The 17,005-nt window shown below is 46.6% G+C and overlaps 3 protein-coding genes across 8 annotated transcripts; all 3 read left to right on the top strand.

Moving 5' to 3' along the window:
* The first annotated feature begins 228 nt into the window (after window positions 1-228).
* Window positions 229-5,728, top strand: slc31a1 (solute carrier family 31 member 1). Of its 5 annotated transcripts, none has more exons than XM_062558740.1 (7): window positions 229-396; window positions 1,798-1,833; window positions 2,835-2,961; window positions 3,053-3,125; window positions 3,211-3,379; window positions 3,483-3,563; window positions 4,108-5,728. In XM_062558740.1, exons 3-7 carry the CDS (start codon window positions 2,836-2,838, stop codon window positions 4,307-4,309), a joined length of 651 nt encoding a protein of 216 aa, XP_062414724.1. In that variant the 5' UTR covers window positions 229-396; window positions 1,798-1,833; window position 2,835; the 3' UTR covers window positions 4,310-5,728. The 5 variants fall into 5 exon arrangements, with proteins under 5 accessions (XP_062414724.1, XP_062414723.1, XP_062414721.1 ...); XM_062558737.1 differs by having other exon boundaries at window positions 230-396; window positions 1,798-1,832; window positions 2,819-2,961; XM_062558738.1 differs by having other exon boundaries at window positions 230-396; window positions 1,798-1,874; window positions 2,819-2,961.
* A 186-nt stretch (window positions 5,729-5,914) lies between these two features.
* Window positions 5,915-10,471, top strand: slc25a46 (solute carrier family 25 member 46). 2 transcript variants are annotated; one of them, XM_037485019.2, is made up of 8 exons: window positions 5,915-6,393; window positions 6,752-6,794; window positions 7,358-7,415; window positions 7,603-7,680; window positions 7,849-7,949; window positions 8,724-8,780; window positions 8,874-8,931; window positions 9,136-10,471. In XM_037485019.2, exons 1-8 carry the CDS (start codon window positions 6,123-6,125, stop codon window positions 9,730-9,732), a joined length of 1,263 nt encoding a protein of 420 aa, XP_037340916.2. In that variant the 5' UTR covers window positions 5,915-6,122; the 3' UTR covers window positions 9,733-10,471. The 2 variants fall into 2 exon arrangements, with proteins under 2 accessions (XP_037340916.2, XP_037340917.2); XM_037485020.2 differs by having other exon boundaries at window positions 6,166-6,393; window positions 6,757-6,794.
* A 392-nt stretch (window positions 10,472-10,863) lies between these two features.
* wdr36 (WD repeat domain 36) lies at window positions 10,864-16,684 on the top strand. Its single transcript, XM_037485018.2, has 22 exons — window positions 10,864-11,144; window positions 11,298-11,325; window positions 11,420-11,520; window positions 11,596-11,713; window positions 11,797-11,929; window positions 12,046-12,100; window positions 12,260-12,392; window positions 12,575-12,750; window positions 12,824-12,944; window positions 13,143-13,208; window positions 13,335-13,424; window positions 13,508-13,650; window positions 13,737-13,854; window positions 13,939-14,104; window positions 14,268-14,376; window positions 14,465-14,544; window positions 14,654-14,761; window positions 14,847-15,078; window positions 15,462-15,581; window positions 15,660-15,738; window positions 16,229-16,416; window positions 16,502-16,684. Exons 1-22 carry the CDS (start codon window positions 10,998-11,000, stop codon window positions 16,649-16,651), a joined length of 2,661 nt encoding a protein of 886 aa, XP_037340915.2. The 5' UTR covers window positions 10,864-10,997; the 3' UTR covers window positions 16,652-16,684.
* Window positions 16,685-17,005: the final 321 nt, after the last annotated feature.

The following is a 17,005-nucleotide window of genomic DNA, read 5'->3' as shown; positions in this document are numbered from 1 at the left end:
TTGTCTCCGTTAAAAGTTATATACAATGTTGGAAGTAATATCAATAAAATAAAAGTTTCTACTTCCGGTGTTCACGTGACTTTTCACTTAAAGCACCATGCCATCGTTTACGTGGCTCTTACATAGTCCCGCCTCTTACCTCAGGCGTCGCCTTGCGATTGGTCCAAACTGCCAGTCAGATCACTTTCCACCCGCCTCCTCTCGGCTCCTCCCCTGAATGCTGCGTAAAGACGTCATGACGTCAGGTTAACGGAAACGTCCGAGTAGCAAACAGAGACGGTGGAGAGAAGTTATCGAGACCAACCACTTTCTTCCTCCTCCACCTCCTTCTTTTCTTCGGTTTTATTTGTGTTTAGTGTCGTGTTTCGTACCTGAAACGGAGCGAAGGACTACCAGGTAAGCTTCGTTTGTTCATGTGTGTGTTACTCTGACCTCTACTGCTACACACTAGCACCCGTTTGCTGCGGTGCGGGACTCCATCGAGGATCCGTCCCGTTTGAGGCGTTTTAGCCCGTAGTCGAGAACAAGCTGGCGGGGGGTTCGAACCTGTGACTGTTTTAGAACCGGACACGTGATGTCGTAAATTCGGCTTGTACTTAGCTCACCTCACCTGCGGAGTCCGCACTCCCACATCCCCTCACATGTAAAGACCCGGTTGGTCTCCAGCCGGCTCCATGGTTTGCTCCGTGATGAATTAAAGGGATCTAGTCGATAGGGATGTTCATTAATACTGATTGGTGGCTGAAACTCTTTGATGTTCGACATGTTCTCCGATTCATCCGTCTGTTCTGTTGTTTCCTCATGGATTAAATACGTTTATGACGGGACAGAGGAGAACGAATCGGGAACAGTGAGACTGACCTCAGGTCAGAGGGCCCGGGGTTTTATTGATCAATAATACATTCATAAATCCGTGACGTGTAATAATAATAATAATAATAGCAGCACACTGTCATCACGTCAAGTTAAATACAAAGGAGGCGATTCAGGGAGCAAAAGCAATGTGGACCCAGAACATGTAAAGGGGACCTGGTTCTGGAGGACCTTCCCTCACACGGTTCAGGTCCTCTGTTCTTCGTCCTGCTTTGTCTTCGTTTCCTCGTGAATTAATGAACTTCTGAAGCAAAACAAGCAGAGCAAGAGAACCGGTCCAGAACAATGAAGTTGTGTGAGACCGGGACTCTGAGGGCTGACTTCAGATCAGTGACGGGTTCTGATGAACAATGGAGGAGTCTGTCCTATATGTAGTATAAATAAATACATAGTTCTATCATGAGACCGGGTTCTGCTTCTGTTGTTCTAAGGAAACATCGTGTGCTCCGTGCCAAACAGGACGCGGCGGGATTCTAACCCACAACCTGCCACGTCCAAATCCTCCATTTACATCCAGGAGCTTGAGAGGGTTCTGGTTCTGGGTTTGGTTGTAATTGGTGATTTAACAGTTGAGGTGTGTGTGTGTTAAATCTAGCAACTAAGAGTTAATGGTTTATAATGCTTTCTGTAGTCTGAACCACAGCTTCTAATTAGTTTATATCTGCTGGGGGTCAGAGGTCAAAGGTCAGGGGGGCGCTGGGATGGGCCACAGCTCTGCCAGAAGCCATGTGATTAGATGTGACCTGTGACCCGCTGAACACCTGACGGGAGCATGTGAGCTATGAACTGACCCTGAACTTCCAGGTGTGGGTTCACCTGTGGCTTACATTGGCTGGTTGGAGACGCCGTGTGAGAGCGTCTGATTGGCCGACGTGGAGCGTGTGATGTGTTTTATTGTCTGACTCTCGCTCCGTCTCTCTTCAGACGTCTCAGTGCTCGATCGCCCTTCGCTCACTGAGGTAAGACCTTCTTTTGACCCGACTCACCTGAGGCGCTTGCAGGTGAGACTGAAACCAGCCAATCAGGGGAGAGGAAGCTCCACGCTCTGTAGGAGGCAGACGCCAATCAAACGTGTGATATGAAACCAGTTATTGATCAGATCTAACCGTATTGTGTCACATGTTTGATTTTAGATCCATTAACAGCTGATACTGATTATTCAACACATCCAGATCCATTTGGTTTTTTATCAGCTGGTCGAAGACAAAAAAAATAGAAACATTTACAAAGTTACCTTTTATCTCAAAGTGATGCAGACTTGTCCAAACACACAAACAGGAAGTCAGCGTTGCCGACGGCGATGGCCGACCTTTCCCGTTAATGTCGCACTGATCTAATTGGCCGATGTCAGACCGCTGCCGCAGAGTGCTCTGATTGGCTCGTTCTGCCCTGTAGCCTCGGGGCCGGGCGAGCCAATCAGATTACTGAAGGGGGCGGGGCATCTGGCTGTAACCACGGTTACGATCTCCCGGGCTCATTCTGCGTCTCTCTGGTGGAGTCGGCATCACTTTAAGGTAAGAACTGATGTTTATTGAGGGTTAAAGACGACTGTAATCATCATGTCGGGTTCCTACTGAGCTGATTGATCGCTGATCGGCTCGTTTGCTTTGAGCTCCCAGATGTTCAGACTTCTGTCTTCGCTTTACTGTGACTGGAGAACACCTAAAAGCAACCTCTGCAGCGCCTTTTTCCCATGATTTCTGTGTGAATTTGTGAGCATTTATTCTGGAGGTACATTGGAGACGGTTAACGTCCCTCTGAGGGGCGTCAACATGCGTCTTCTCCTCCTCTCTCCCCCCACCAACCCAGTCCTTGGTTTCGGAGTGAATTCATACGATTAAAATGCAAAATGAACGGTATTTCCAGTTTCCAAAAGCATCATGGGAACTGTAGTTCTACAACCTTGTAGTGATTGAATGGATGAAGATGATCTTGTGACTTACAGGCATGAACCACAGCGCCATGGACCACAGCGCCATGGACCACAGCGCCATGGACCACAGTCAGCACACCATGGCTCCGCCCACCTCTGGCGGTGGACATGACCACGGAGGAGGAAGCGATGGCGGACACGGGGGGATGGGGATGGTGAGCCGTTCATTAGCGCCACCTGAGGCTAGCATGCTAATGCTGTAGCCACGTGTAGCGTGATGCTAACGCACCTGTTTTCGTTGACTAGGTGATGACCTTCTACTTCGGGTACAGCAACGTGGAGCTGCTCTTCACCGGCCTGCTCATCAACTCACCCGGAGGTCCTTCACATGACGCCCATTCACATGTTTAAGTTGTTGGACCACGCTTGTGTTGTGAGCTCTTCTGTGTCGATGTGCCGTGCAGAGATGGTCGGGGCGTGCGTCGGTGTCTTCCTATTGGCCGTACTGTACGAGGGGTTGAAGATGGGCCGGGAGACGCTGCTGCGTCGCAGTCAGGTCAACGTCCGCTACAACTCCATGCCGCTCCCTGGGGGGGACGGGACGGTGCTGATGGAGACGCACAAGACGGTCGGGTAGGTGGCTAGCGCTAACAACGATAGCGGTGACGCGGTGGCGGCGCGTAGCGCTAACTGAAGTCCCAGTCATGTGATGTAAATGTCATGTGTTCACTGTCAGCTCAGTGAATGACAGTCGTTGTTTGGAGGAGGCGACACTTCCTGACGGATTTAAGTCCCGCCTCTTTCAACGCTCGATCAGGTAACTATAGAGTTCAGGTCCGGGTTCTGGTCTCTGTTCTGGTCCTGGTTCTTTACCTGCTGTTTGGAGTGCTCCAATCAGACAGTTTCCTTAATAAAGTTTCTGATTGGAGCATCTCAATTCGTCTTTAACAGGAACTTTCTAACCCTCAAGCTAATAATAATTTACATTTATTCCACACATGGGTTTCAAAACTAAATGTTAGCCATGTGGACAGAAACGCTAACACTAACTCTATGGGTGGATTTACGAGTTTTAATACGGTGGATTATTAATGATGCTGCACCACGGACTCGATACACAATGCTGAAGCTAACCGTGTTGTGGAGGTTCATTAAGTGTTTTAACATGGGGGTGTTGGGTATTAAAGATAACAACTTATTTAAGGCTAACAGTGATTACCAACGGTGCCGTAGCATTACCTCTGTATTGGTGTATTTAAGTGTAGGTGTTAATGCTAAAAATGCTAATATCTTGTTGATAGCAACGTTATGTAAGAACCTAATGCTACGAGTGATGCTAACCCGAGGTCTCCTCCTTTCAGGCAGCGGATGCTAAGCCCCGCCCACTTTCTGCAGACCCTGTTGCACATCGTTCAGGTGGTCGTCAGCTACATCCTGATGCTCGTCTTTATGACCTACAACGCCTACCTCTGCATTGCCGTGGCAGCCGGCGCCGGCATGGGCTACTTCCTGTTCAGCTGGCGGAAGGCGGTGGTGGTCGACATCACGGAGCACTGCCATTAGCCGGCGCCCTCGCCAGCCTTCTGATCGGGACGTTTAGTTTTGCTCATCACAATCCAACACTTTAGCTTCACGTTAGCCAACCTGGAGGCATAAATCACCAGGATGTTAGCGCAGAAAGAAACGACACTAAATTACAAGCCTTACCCGTTGGTAACCATGGTAACGCATCGTAACTTGTGCACTAACGTCTGTAGTTGGTGATTAACAAATCCAACAAGCTGACCAATCGCGGCTCTGATCACCTGAGGTCACCTGATTGGCCAAATCACGTCGTAATGTCTTTTATTTCCTTTTTGTTGCCATGACAACTGGCCGATCAGTGCTAGCTGCTGTTAGCCTACGTAGTTTACATATACACTCGTTAGCATCGTTAGAGGAGCCGTCCATCATTAAACAATTTCTAATATTAAATATAAATATAATCAGTTAATACATGTTTTAGGAAAACATTTTCATTTAGATTTTATTTCAATGAAATTATTTAAAAAATAACTTTCTAGATTTTTTTGCTGTTTGTTAAAATAATTTCTCCACTAAACAGACAAATTCATCAGATTTATTTTTAAAGAAATGTAGGTTAAATAAAAAAAACTCCGCCTTTAAAATGATTACATCCTTTTATTTTTGAGGGATGATTCCTATTGGTGTTCCAGTCAGTCAATCACAATTCAAATGTTTTAAACACCATTCGTCTAGTTTTCTTCTTCATAAAAAAGATCATGAAACTTGAAGCTGCTTTTTGAGTCAACTTGAACCCTTTATGTCTGCGTCTTTCCTCTTCCACGTCGGCCTTTGAACCGAGCGCTGCCTTAACGAGGCCCCTAACGAGGCCCCTAACGAGGCCCCTAACGAGGCCCCTAACGAGGCCCCTAACGAGGCCCCTAACGAGGCCCACGACGTGTCTGCTAACGGCGTAAAGAAAAGGGACAACGGACACTTAACTGCTTCAACAGACGTCATCGTTACTTATCTGGATTCTTTTTCTTTTATTCATATAGATTCAGATCGATAGGTGGGTGGAGTTTACCTGCTGGACCAATCAGGAGTGTGGTTACTTTTTCTCAACTAAATGTTAGACGTCCACTTCCTGTCCAACTAGTCTGAATCTGGGTGTGAATCTGTTTGACATTGTTTAAAATCAAGTCTTTCTGGTTAAAACTGTCTGTGAAGGAAACTGTTTGTCAGAGTATTAACGTGTCTGAACAATGTTTTAATTGTCACAAATGCTGGAAACGTATAATAAAGTTTATGAAGAAACTCGCCATCTGTTCTGAGTGTTAAACCTCAGACAGAACTATTTACAACCAAAGTGTAACATGTTTATTTTATAAGAATTTTATTGTAAATCTCTTAATCTGCAGAAAATGAATGAAATGGAACTATCAAACTATTTGGATAAAATAAAATCTGTTCATCGTTCTTCATATTCCCTCATTTTTTATTTTATTAAAGGAGACAACCAGGTGCACAGGGTGGTGTAAGAGGGGTGGTGTTTCTTCTGGTGTTTGATAATAGTTTAGAGTACATATGTTATTAGTTATGTGTTTCCATGGACACATTATTTGAGGTGGTGTTCTTCTTCTGGGCGGTTGGCGGCAGTAACGAGCTGAAACCACCAGTCTGCCGGAAGTAAAGAAGAAGAGCTTCCATTGACAGGTGGATGTTTTGCTGTGGGTCAAATCCATCGGGGCGAATATTCCTCCTTTAAATCATTTCGCCGGTTATTCTACCGGGGCGTGAATGACCTCTGACATCCGTCTACCGGATCTTAGTCTCGGTCTTTCCGCTGTTCGTCCCGCGCACCGACCCTCTGATGGCCTCCAGGCGGCCGGACAGCTTTGACGGACTCGGCTACCGCGGCCGCGACGACCCGCTGTACGGAACGAGCTACCCGGTGAGAAGCGCCGGAGGCCCTGCAGAGCAGCAGCACCACCACTGGGTCAGCACGCCGCCGGATATCCCCGGCAGCCGCAACCTGCACCACGGAGAGCGGACGCCTCAGCATGACGATCCGCTGGGAGAGCGCGGAGGTCCCGCAGGTGCAGCCGGCTGGGATGCTCCGCAGCCCGGGGTACCGCCTGCCGGTGAGTCGGTGTGGTGGAGCCGAGAGTTGTTGGCCAGCAGCTTGAGGAAAGTTCAATCATGGCAGCAGCCCAATGGCTAAAATCACATCTCTAACGTTAGCTAGCTAGCAGGCTAATGCTATAAGGGAAAGTGACCCTAACAAGCTAACGGCTACATAGCTAACAGCAGCTCTGTCTGCTGGTTAGCAGCTAACTAGCTAACATGTCAACAAGAAGCATGCACGGCTATTTGGGTCTTTGACTGTTTTATTCTTTCATATTGATAAACTGTTCATATAAATATGTTTTCCACAGCTACCACCATAACTGGGGGAGTGTGTGTTATTGATCACATCAACGTGTGTGTTGTTTCTTGCAGAGCAGCTCAATCGATTTGCTGGATTCGGAATCGGACTCGTTAGGTTTGGAAAAAAAATCTTACTGATTGTACTATGTATGATTAATTATAAGAATAGTCGTTAACTAAATGTATTACTGTCTGAAAATACTGAATCCATTACAGAGCTGTCAATCATCATTAGTCCTAAACTAGTGTGGAGCTATAGAAGAATAAATTCATTTCAGAAGAACTGTCACTAATTAAATCTTTCACCCCCCCCCCCCCGTCCCTCCCTGTCTGTTGTCTCCTTGTCTGTTGTCTCCTTGTCTGTTGTCTCCCTGTCTGTTGTCTCCCTGTCTGTTGTCTCCTTGTCTGTTGTCTCCCTGTCTGTTGTCTCCTTGTCTGTTGTCTCCCTGTCTGTTGTCTCCTTGTCTGTTGTCTCCCTGTCTGTTGTCTCCTTGTCTGTTGTCTCCTTGTCTGTTGTCTCCCTGTCTGTTGTCTCCTTGTCTGTTGTCTCCTTGTCTGTTGTCTCCCTGTCTGTTGTCTCCCTGTCTGTTGTCTCCTTGTCTGTTGTCTCCTTGTCTGTTGTCTCCCTGTCTGTTGTCTCCCTGTCTGTTGTCCATGTCCCCCTCCCTGTCCCTGCAGCCTGTTCACTGAGAACGTCCTCGCTCATCCCTGCATCGTCTTCCGCAGACAGTGTCAAGTATCGTCTCGTTCTTATCAATAACTTTATCAAGAACCAGATTCTGAGTCATCAGCAGAACTCTCTGCTGTGGTGTAAAATATTCATAATCATTATATTTAAAATGAGTAAATATTAAACATCAAGTTAACCCCATGATTAATGGTAGTGATGTCAGTGTGGTCCGTGCCCTCTAATTGGCTCTCAGGTGAACTACCACGCCCGCTGTTACCACCTGACGCCCTTCAGCGCCGTGGCTGTCATGTACAGCATCACCAAGGCTCAGGTAACGTCAAACAATGAATAATGACACAATACACATTTAGATTTATAAATGGGTAATCAAGGAAGTGTTTAAATATACACTGATGGTGAATCATCAGTTGTTTTTTAAATAAACTCTGAGCTGTGAATGTGTCCGTGAGCATGTTGTTGTTGTTGTTGTTGTTGTCAGGGTCTTAAGGCTCTCTGGAAGGGGATGGGCAGCACCTTCATCGTTCACGGCATCACACTCGGAGCCGAGGGCGTCATAAGCGAGTTCACGCCGTTACCACGGTAACTACCTGCAGTCTAGCCTCTGTAGATATTGTAGTCTCATTGTAGTAACATGTAGTATTACAGTACTCTCTTTGTAGTATTGCAGTAGTCTGGTTGTAGTATTGCAGTAGTCTGGTTGTAGTATTGCAGTACTCTCATTGTAGTATTGCAGTACCCTGGTTGTAGTATTGCAGTACTCTCATTGTAGTATTGCAGTAGTCTGGTTGTAGTATTACAGTACTCTCATTGTAGTATTACAGTACTCTCGTTGTAGTATTACAGTACTCTGGTTGTAGTATTGCAGTAGTCTGGTTGTAGTATTACAGTACTCCCATTGTAGTATTGCAGTACTCTGGTTGTAGTATTGCAGTACTCTCATTGTAGTATTGCAGTAGTCTCGTTGTAGTATTACAGTACTCTTTGTAGTATTGCAGTAGTCTCATTGTAGTATTACAGTACTCTCGTTGTAGTATTACAGTACTCTCGTTGTAGTATTACAGTACTCTTTGTAGTATTGCAGTAGTCTCATTGTAGTATTACAGTACTCTCGTTGTAGTATTACAGTACTCTCATTGTAGTATTACAGTACTCTCTTTGTAGTATTGCAGTACTCTGGTTGTAGTATTGCAGTAGTCTGGTTGTAGTATTACAGTACTCTCATTGTAGTATTACAGTACTCTCTTTGTAGTATTGCAGTAGTCTGGTTGTAGTATTACAGTACTCTCATTGTAGTATTACAGTACTCTCTTTGTAGTATTGCAGTAGTCTCATTGTGGTGTTTTCTCTCTCCAGGGAGCTGCCTCACAGCTGGAGCTGGAAACAGCTGGCTGGACATTTACTGCTTAAAGGGTTCGTTCACTTCTTCTACTGATTTAATTCCTGATCTTGTTGTACTGAAGGAAAGTCTCTCTCTCTCTGTGTGTTTGTGTCTCTCGTCCGCAGGTTAACGGCCGTCGTGGCGCTTCCTTTCTACTGCGCCAGCCTCATTGAGACCGTACAGGTGATCATTGATCATTCAAATGCTTTTCACGGGGCTCCACTCACGAACAATCAAATGTCATGTGCTCCAAACAAAGTAGAACGTTGTTCCACAGAATCTTTTTCACGCTTTCATCTCCGCTGCAGCCCCGTCTCCATGACGACCTACATGACCCAGCTGTTTCATTCATCATTGGTGCTTAACAGTGTGTCGACCTCTCCACAGAGCGAGATCGTGCGTGACGAGTCGGCGTCCGGGCTGCTGGACTGCGTGCGGGAGGGTCTGACCCGGCTGCTGGGCGTCGGCGCTCCTCACAGCCACCGGCTGCTTCCTCTCGGCGCGCTGCTGCTCCCCGTCGCGCTGCACGCCATCCTGCGCTACGCCGTCGCCGCCTCCGTCCAGCGGGCGGCGCTGTGGTTCCATCAGCGCGGCGGGAAGCAGCGCGCCAACCCGTCCAACCCGCTGGACGCCTACTTCCCCGAGCTGGCCGCGGCGTGGGCGGGGTCCCTGGCGGCCGACGTCTTGCTGTTCCCCCTGGAGACGGCGCTGCACCGCCTCGGCCTGCAGGGAACGCGCACCATCATCGACGCCACCGACGGCGTGGTCGCCGGGGGCAACGTGGGCAGCCCGCTGGTGCTGCCCGTCAACACGCAGTACGACGGCTTCCGCGACTGCCTCAACGCCATCCGCCGCAAGGAGGGCGCCGCCGGGTTCTATCGCGGCTTCGGGGCGCTGACGACGCAGTACGCGCTGCACGGAGCGCTGCTCGCCGCCGCCAGGACGCTGCTGAGGCTGCTCCTGCTGGAGGGCGGGGCCAGCTAGAGGCGTTACCGTGGAGACGCAGCTTCACTTCCAAAGTAAAAAAGATCTGTTTGTCCACAACAAGAAAGATGTTAAACCTGCCGCGTCAACGAGTGTCATCAGAAAGCTCCCGGTCACTTAGCCTAGCTTAGCTCAAAGGCTAGAAGCTGGGGCAACTGTTAGCCTAGCTTCATCAAAATAAAAATGAATGCACCTTCCGGCGAAATGTTAAATTCTTATGTTGACTCGTCCTGATGTCACTTCAGACCAAATGTTGTGAATGTGTGTTGCCATGGAAACAAAGTGTCGCTTCCTGCTCCAGCATGCACTGAGACGCATTCAAACCACGGTGAAATAGCATCAGCTTATTTAAAAATGTGAAGCCATTTTTATTTGTAAAAAGTTGTAAAAATTGAAAATCTATTAGAGACGTAGCTTTAGATTCAATTATATGTGACCCCTAAATATTCATGTAATCCAATGACATTAGTGAAGAAGAAATTGATCAGTTTAATTGGAGAAGGAAGTGAGGTTGTTGATTGTTAGTTCAAAATATATGTTTGCAATTCAATTGATATTCCAAAGTTTTGAAACATTTGAATTAAATTAAAGTGTGTGTCTTTTTAAAATCACTGAATGGGCACTTGTTCAGGTTCTGTTCTATTGTTGTAAATGTTGAAACTTTGCACTGTGCCCCCAGACAAATAAAATATACACTTGAACATGTATTTTCACTTGAAATAAAACAATGTGTTCTGGAGATGATTATACTGCGTCAATTTAATTTACAAGGTAAAAATTACCACAAATTATTTATATACAAAATAAATCTATTCAAAAAAACATTTCAACTCTTAAGATAAATATTCTGTCTGTGGTTCATACATGTATATGGGTTTAACTTTTTTTTATAGTTTTCATTTTATTTATTTTTTGTAATTCCAGTCTTTCTTTCCTGACTTAATTATTTTTTCTTTCCTTATACATGTGTTGTTTAAATGAGTCCCTTGAAATAATATACTTATTTTAAGACCTTAATTCATCATGGCCCAGTTTAAATCAAATTAATATGTATGTTGAACTTATTTTCGGTTTTCCTGCTCCAAGCGGAACCTTCGTCCTGAGAGCGGAACCTTCCTCTGGGCGTTCGTTGTTTACAGTCGGGCGCAGTTAGTCGGCGCTCCCCCATGTGTGTCCCCTCTCGGTTCAGCCCCGTGGTCCCGCTTTGTTTGCTCCGTTGTTTACGGGTCGTGTTTGTTCGGTAAAGCCCTCCGGTACCACCGAACATGCCGGGCGGCGGCAGCTCTTTGTTCTCCGGCTTCCGGGTTCTGGGTCTTTATTCCAACCACGTGCCGCACGCGCTGCGGTACCACAAGAAGCACCGCGAGTTCTACGTGGTGACTTCGGTCGGTCAATGCTTCCACACGTACAACGTGAGTAGCGCGCGTGCGTGCGTGTTTTTTAAATTGTCCTTTCACGGCTCCCGTACAGACCGCAGCTTTGATTGATTGATTGATGGGTGTATCGGTGTATTGATTGATGGGTGTATTGGTGTATTGATTGATGGGTGTATTGATATCCTTCAGGTGAACCGGCTTGGCATCGTTTCTGTCAGTGAGTACATCTCAATCTATTTAACTGAATTGCTTCTGATGGTCCTGCCCTCTGATTGGCGGCTGTGTTGTGACGTAACGTGGTTATTTCTTAGGTAACAGCCTCTCTGATGACATCAGCTGTTTGGCAGCAGACAGGATGTTGGTGTTCGCCGCCGCAGGGCGACTCATCAGCGCGTTTGCTCGAAACAAAGAGGTATCTTTATTTTAATAATACTTTCTTATTTTTTATTTATTTGGAGTTTTTTGAGCCATTTCTCTTTGCGTACAGGTGGTGATGTGTTACCATGGACACAAACAGGAAGTGCGCCTGCTGCTTCCTCTCGGGGATCAGCTGATCTCGGCCGATGGCGGCGGTGATGTCATTGTGTGGGACGTTCAGGAAGGAGGTAAGGAGGCGGGGCTTCACTCCTCCTTCCAGCTTCTATCCCCTCCCCCCTCTTATTACCCATCATGCCTTGCTATCTCTCAGACGTTTACCTGCGGCTGCAATTTGACCCCGCCTCCTTTGATGTGTCGGCCATGATGCATCCCAGCACCTACCTGAACAAGGTGCTGCTGGGAAGCTCCCAGGGTGCACTGCAGCTCTGGAACATTAAGACCAGGTGAGTGCGTTAGCTTCGAGGCTAACGGGTCTCTCTGCTGTTCATAATAAGAAGTCCCGCTTCACGAGGTCCAACGGACAACCAAGAACGTCTAAATAACTCCTCTTGTTTTCCAGTAAGTTGTTGTTCACGTTCCCCGGCTGGTCTGCTGGAGTCACGGTTCTGCAGCAGGTTTGTTTTCATTTTGTATTTAATGATGAATTCATCTCTTTCATTTTGAAAGTTGACTCATTCATCCATGAACGTTTTAAGAAGTGTTGCTAACTGGAATATATTTTATTCAATATTAATAAACTTTTGTTATTAATAAAAAAATGATTCATTTCCCAGAGTCCCGCGGTCGACGTGGTCGGCGTCGGCACGGCGACGGGACGCATTGTCATCCATAACATCCGATTGGACGAGACGCTGATGAGCTTCACGCAGGACTGGGGACCAATCAGCTCGCTCGCTTTCAGAACAGGTGGCGTTTACAGTGTTTCCATTACAGCTGACTTCAGGGGGGGGTTCAGCCAGCCGGGGGGGTTGTCGTCACTCTGGGGCTCGCTGTCCCGCTGCTGCAAGCGCCGCGTATCAGATCAGATTTTATAATGACTACTATCCTGATCATTATTAACCACAACCTGCTGCTGCTGTGTGTCTCAGACGGCCCCCCCATTGTGGCGTCCGGCAGTCCTCAGGGCCACATTGCATTCTGGGATCTAGAACGCCGGCAGCTGCTCACTCAGCACAGACACGCCCACAGAACTGCCGTCGCCGCGGTAACCTTCCTGCACGGAGAGCCGCTGCTGATCACCAACGGAGCCGACAACGCCATCAAGGTGAGTTTATATATCAATCAATAACAAAGAGGGACGGACAGGTACTCGGAATGACTTCACTTCCTCTCTTCAGGTGTGGATATTTGACCACGAGGGGGGGTCACCCCGGTTGCTGCGTAGTCGCCAAGGCCACAGTGCCCCGCCCTCCACCATCCATCACCACGGCAACGACGGGAAAAACATCCTCAGCGCCGGTAAGTAAATGAGTTTGAATGATGTCATTAACCGTAATGCGTCTATTATCTTCATTGTTGTGTCTGCCATGTTGAATTCATGTTGAATTTTCTTGTTACATTCATTTCAATTATTAAACAAAATTTCCAATGTATTTTTTCTGTTTGATTGTTAACTGGTCTTCACCTGGTAAAGGATCATAAACGCGTGTTTTGCAGGTCAGGACGGGACGCTGCAGAGTTTCTCCTCCGTACACGAGCGCTTCAACAAGAACTTGGGTCACGGTGAGCTCAGCACACTCATTCAAAAGTGGGAATTGGTATCCGTGGCAACAACAGCCATCAGTTTGTTTTAGCTGCTGAATGGATGCTTCTGAAATCCAGATGACCGGGTTCCTTTGTCCTTTCTAGGCTCCATCAACAAGAAGAAGGAGCAGAAGAAGAAGAAGGGGTTGACCTACGAGGAGCTGCGTCTTCCCGCCATCACGGCGTTCTCCTCCGGTGAGGCACAGACTCAACACGCACACCTCTGTAGAGAGAACGCCAGTTTTAAAAAGGTCCCCTTCCCTCTGATTGGCCGACAGTTGCCGCTCGCCAGGCGGACTGGGATGGCATCGTCGCCTGCCATCGCGGTCGCCTGGCAACCACCACGTGGAACTACCAGCGCTGCACAATGGGAGCTCATCATCTGCAGCCGCCGGCGGCTCTCCGGACCAGCATCGCCACGGTAACGTGCTTTCTCACCTGCGATTCTGAGCTGCTCCTCCCAGCTTCCTCTTTGAGGGTCACGTGACTTCTTGTCTCTGTTCCCAGGCTGTTGACATCACTTCCTGTGGTAACTTTGCTGTGATTGGCTTGTCATGTGGCCGCGTCGACGTCTACAACCTGCAGTCTGGCCAGCACCGCGGTTGCTATGGCAACACGGAGAAAGGTGCGTTCAGTTGCTCTCAGCTTCGTCTGTCGATGCGGTGTCTCTGTCCATCATTAACCTCCCTCCCTCCCCCTTCTGCTCCAGCTCACAGCGGGGCGGTGCGAGGCGTAGCCACGGACGCTCTGAATCAGCTCACACTCACCGCAGGCTCTGATTGGCTGCTCAAATTCTGGCGCTTCAAGAGTAGGAAACAAGAAGAGCAGCTGAAGCTACATTCTGCACCAGCTAGCATGATGCTACACAAAGACAGGTAGCTAATAGTTAGCGTGATGTTACACAGAAACAGGAAGCTAATAGTTAGCATTATGTTACACAGAGACAGGAAGCTAATAGTTAGCATTATGTTACAGAGACAGGACAGTTGGCACAATGCTACACGGACATGTCGCTAATAGTGTTCCTCTGTTTGTTAGCGGGATGTTAGCATTAGCGCTGGATGACTTCACACTGCTGGTGGTCGACATAGAAACCAGACGAATCGTCAGGAAGTTTGCCGGTCACCATGGCAACATCAATGACATGGTGGGTGCTGGAGAGCTAACACAGCTAGCATGCTAACAGATCATGTAACCGCGTTAATACATGTATGTATCTTATGTTTCTTCCTCAGACATTCAGCCCTGATGGTCGCTGGCTGATTACCGTGGCGATGGACTGCACCATTCGCACCTGGGATCTCCCCTCTGGATTGTGAGAATGGAACAGTTCATCGTTAAACACACTTCAACTTGCTTAAAGTTACATTCTAAACCAAATAAACTCACATTATTACATTTAAATGATGCTTCTCCCTCCTCAGTCTCGTCGACTGCTTCCTGGTTGCCATGGCGCCGGTGGGCGTGTCCTTGTCGCCAACCGGAGACTTCCTGGCGACGGCTCATGTCGACAGCCTGGGAGTTTACCTTTGGTCAGAACCAATCCCTGATCTATGTGTTTGTCATTGTCAGCTAATCTTCTCAAGCAGCCAATCACAGTGCAGCTTTCCTCCTCAGGACCAATAAGAGTCTGTGTGGGCCTGTCGGGCTCCGCCCCCTCCCGGCGGACTACCAACCCATGGAGGTGACGCTTCCAGGGGTCATGGTGGATGATTCAGGACAGGAAGTGACATCAGAGGATGCTGATGATGAGTACAAGTCAGCTGAACAGTTGGGGGCGGAGCTTGTGACGCTGTCTCTGCTACCGGAGTCGAGATGGAAAAGTCTGCTTCACCTGGACACCATCAAGGTGAGTCACACCTGAACTGGCTTCATATGAAATGTGGTCAAATCTGGTTTGTAAACGGTTACATATGAAAACTGGTGATTAAATTAAGGACAGTGTTTCCCCTGAAGTTGTAAAACCTTCAGGAAACACTGCAGTAAATCTTGTAAGTTGTATAATAAAGTTATAAACATAATTTAAAATCTAAAGCATTTGATATAAGCTAGATCTAGATATTGTAAACTACATAGGAACAATTCAATTTATATAATCTAAATTATATTATTATATAAAAAATAATTAATTACAAATTCATATTATTTAGATTTACACATTCTAAATAATATAATTGATAGTTTTTTGTAAACACTAATTTTTCTATAAACAATCGTATTTGTTGTTTCCAGAGGAGGAATAAACCCGTCGCGCCTCCTGCTGCTCCGGCTGCTGCTCCCTTCTTCCTGCCGACGCTTCCTGGTCTCACGCCTCGATTCACGTCGCCCGCGGCAACCGAACAGGAAACCAAGGTAAGGGTTTAATTTGTGAAATCCTGTTTCTAAGTCTGTAAACAACAATACTAATAATGGTTGTTGTTGTGGTTCCAGTCGAAGCTGCTGGGGGGTCTGATGTCTCAAAGGTCAGAGTTCAGTTCTGATCTGGAGTCAGCTCTTCAGTCTGGATCGTGTGAGTCGCAGTTTCAACAATGAAATGTTCAAAAATATTAGTTTACACATTTGTCTTATTTTATACTTTCTTGAGCCAAAAAAAGATAATTTTCTAAATTTCAAAGTGATTTATCTTTTAGTTTTTCACATATATTAAAATAGAAATTTATTCCCAAAATATTTTTCATATTTAATATTTTTTCAAATCTTTCATCATTTAGATTTTTATCCATTCAACACTTTATTCTCCTTTCAGGTTAAATTTTAGTGGATTTAAATGTCCATGATTTAAAAAGATTTTATAAAAAAGAACACTAAATAACTTTATTTTATTCTTATTTATTAATAACGTAATTATTTTAATTTAGATAAATCTCTTGTCTTTTCAATTGGACAATCCATAAACATGTTTTCGGGTTAATATTTGATTTGTATGAATATTTTAAAATCTTTAGTTTAAGGATAAAAACGTATCTGAAATGAGTAATAATCAATAACTCTCCACTCAGTCGATCGACCCGTGCGTCTCCTGAAGGATTGTGGGCCAGCGGCGCTCTCTGTCGAGATCACCTGTCTGACATCAGAGGGGGGCGGAGCCAGCTGCCTCCCACTTGCCTTTATTCACATGATTGACAGCATGTTGTCCAGTGGGCGGGACTTCGACCTTGCCCAAGCTTACCTGGCGCTCTTCCTGAAGGTTAGCCAATCAGAACACAGTATAAAAAAAGTTTTTCGAGGCTTCTGTTTTTCATTGTGGTACTAAACGTTGTTTTATTATGCAGCTCCATCTCCGGACGGTGTCGCAGGACTCTGTTGCCATGGCAGCATTGCTCCGCCTCTCCTCCCGTTTGGAGGCAGGGTGGGCGGAGCTACGTGCATCTTTTGACCAATCGCTGTGTCTATTGTCGTACGCCAAGAGTGCTCTGCTGTGATAATACGATGTTGATTAAAGAGTTGTTTCTTCTTCTGTGCGTCGAATTGATTTTCTTCAACCCTTCTCTAGTTTTGTTTAAATTATTCAATATTTAAAAAATAGAACTTCTTCAGTATACAGTACATAAGTGCCATGCTGTGAATGGATCGGGACCAGTCTACATCCGGGATATGGTGAAACCCTACATCCCAACCCACACACTTCGATCTGCATCTGCAAAGCGGCTTGTTCCTCCCTCACTGAGAGAAAAACACTCTACGAGATGGCGACTCTTCGCTGTCCTGCTCCCAGATGGTGGAACGAGCTCTCCGATGACATCAGGACTGCAGAGAGCCTCTACATCTTCAAACTC

Source organism: Pungitius pungitius, chromosome 18, assembly GCF_949316345.1.
Source record: "Pungitius pungitius chromosome 18, fPunPun2.1, whole genome shotgun sequence".
Classification (NCBI taxonomy): Eukaryota; Metazoa; Chordata; class Actinopteri; order Perciformes; family Gasterosteidae; genus Pungitius; species Pungitius pungitius.
Note: the sequence above shows the minus strand (reverse complement) of the source record. Positions and strands in the feature narration are given on the sequence as shown.

Excerpts from the sequence above, each read along its gene's own strand:
- slc25a46 (XM_037485019.2), top strand. The coding sequence starts at position 6,123 with ATGGCCTCCAGGCGGCCGGACAGCTTTGACGGACTCGGCTACCGCGGC. Across the intron at positions 6,795-7,357 it reads TTCGGAATCGGACTCGTTAG|CCTGTTCACTGAGAACGTCC; the intron begins GTTTGGAAAAAA and ends CTGTCCCTGCAG. Across the intron at positions 7,950-8,723 it reads GAGTTCACGCCGTTACCACG|GGAGCTGCCTCACAGCTGGA; the intron begins GTAACTACCTGC and ends TTCTCTCTCCAG.
- wdr36 (XM_037485018.2), top strand. The coding sequence starts at position 10,998 with ATGCCGGGCGGCGGCAGCTCTTTGTTCTCCGGCTTCCGGGTTCTGGGT. Across the intron at positions 12,751-12,823 it reads GAGCCGACAACGCCATCAAG|GTGTGGATATTTGACCACGA; the intron begins GTGAGTTTATAT and ends TCCTCTCTTCAG. Across the intron at positions 13,855-13,938 it reads CTATGGCAACACGGAGAAAG|CTCACAGCGGGGCGGTGCGA; the intron begins GTGCGTTCAGTT and ends CTTCTGCTCCAG.
- slc31a1 (XM_062558739.1), top strand. The coding sequence starts at position 2,821 with ATGAACCACAGCGCCATGGACCACAGCGCCATGGACCACAGCGCCATG. Across the intron at positions 3,380-3,482 it reads GAGACGCACAAGACGGTCGG|CTCAGTGAATGACAGTCGTT; the intron begins GTAGGTGGCTAG and ends GTTCACTGTCAG. Across the intron at positions 3,564-4,107 it reads CTCTTTCAACGCTCGATCAG|GCAGCGGATGCTAAGCCCCG; the intron begins GTAACTATAGAG and ends TCCTCCTTTCAG.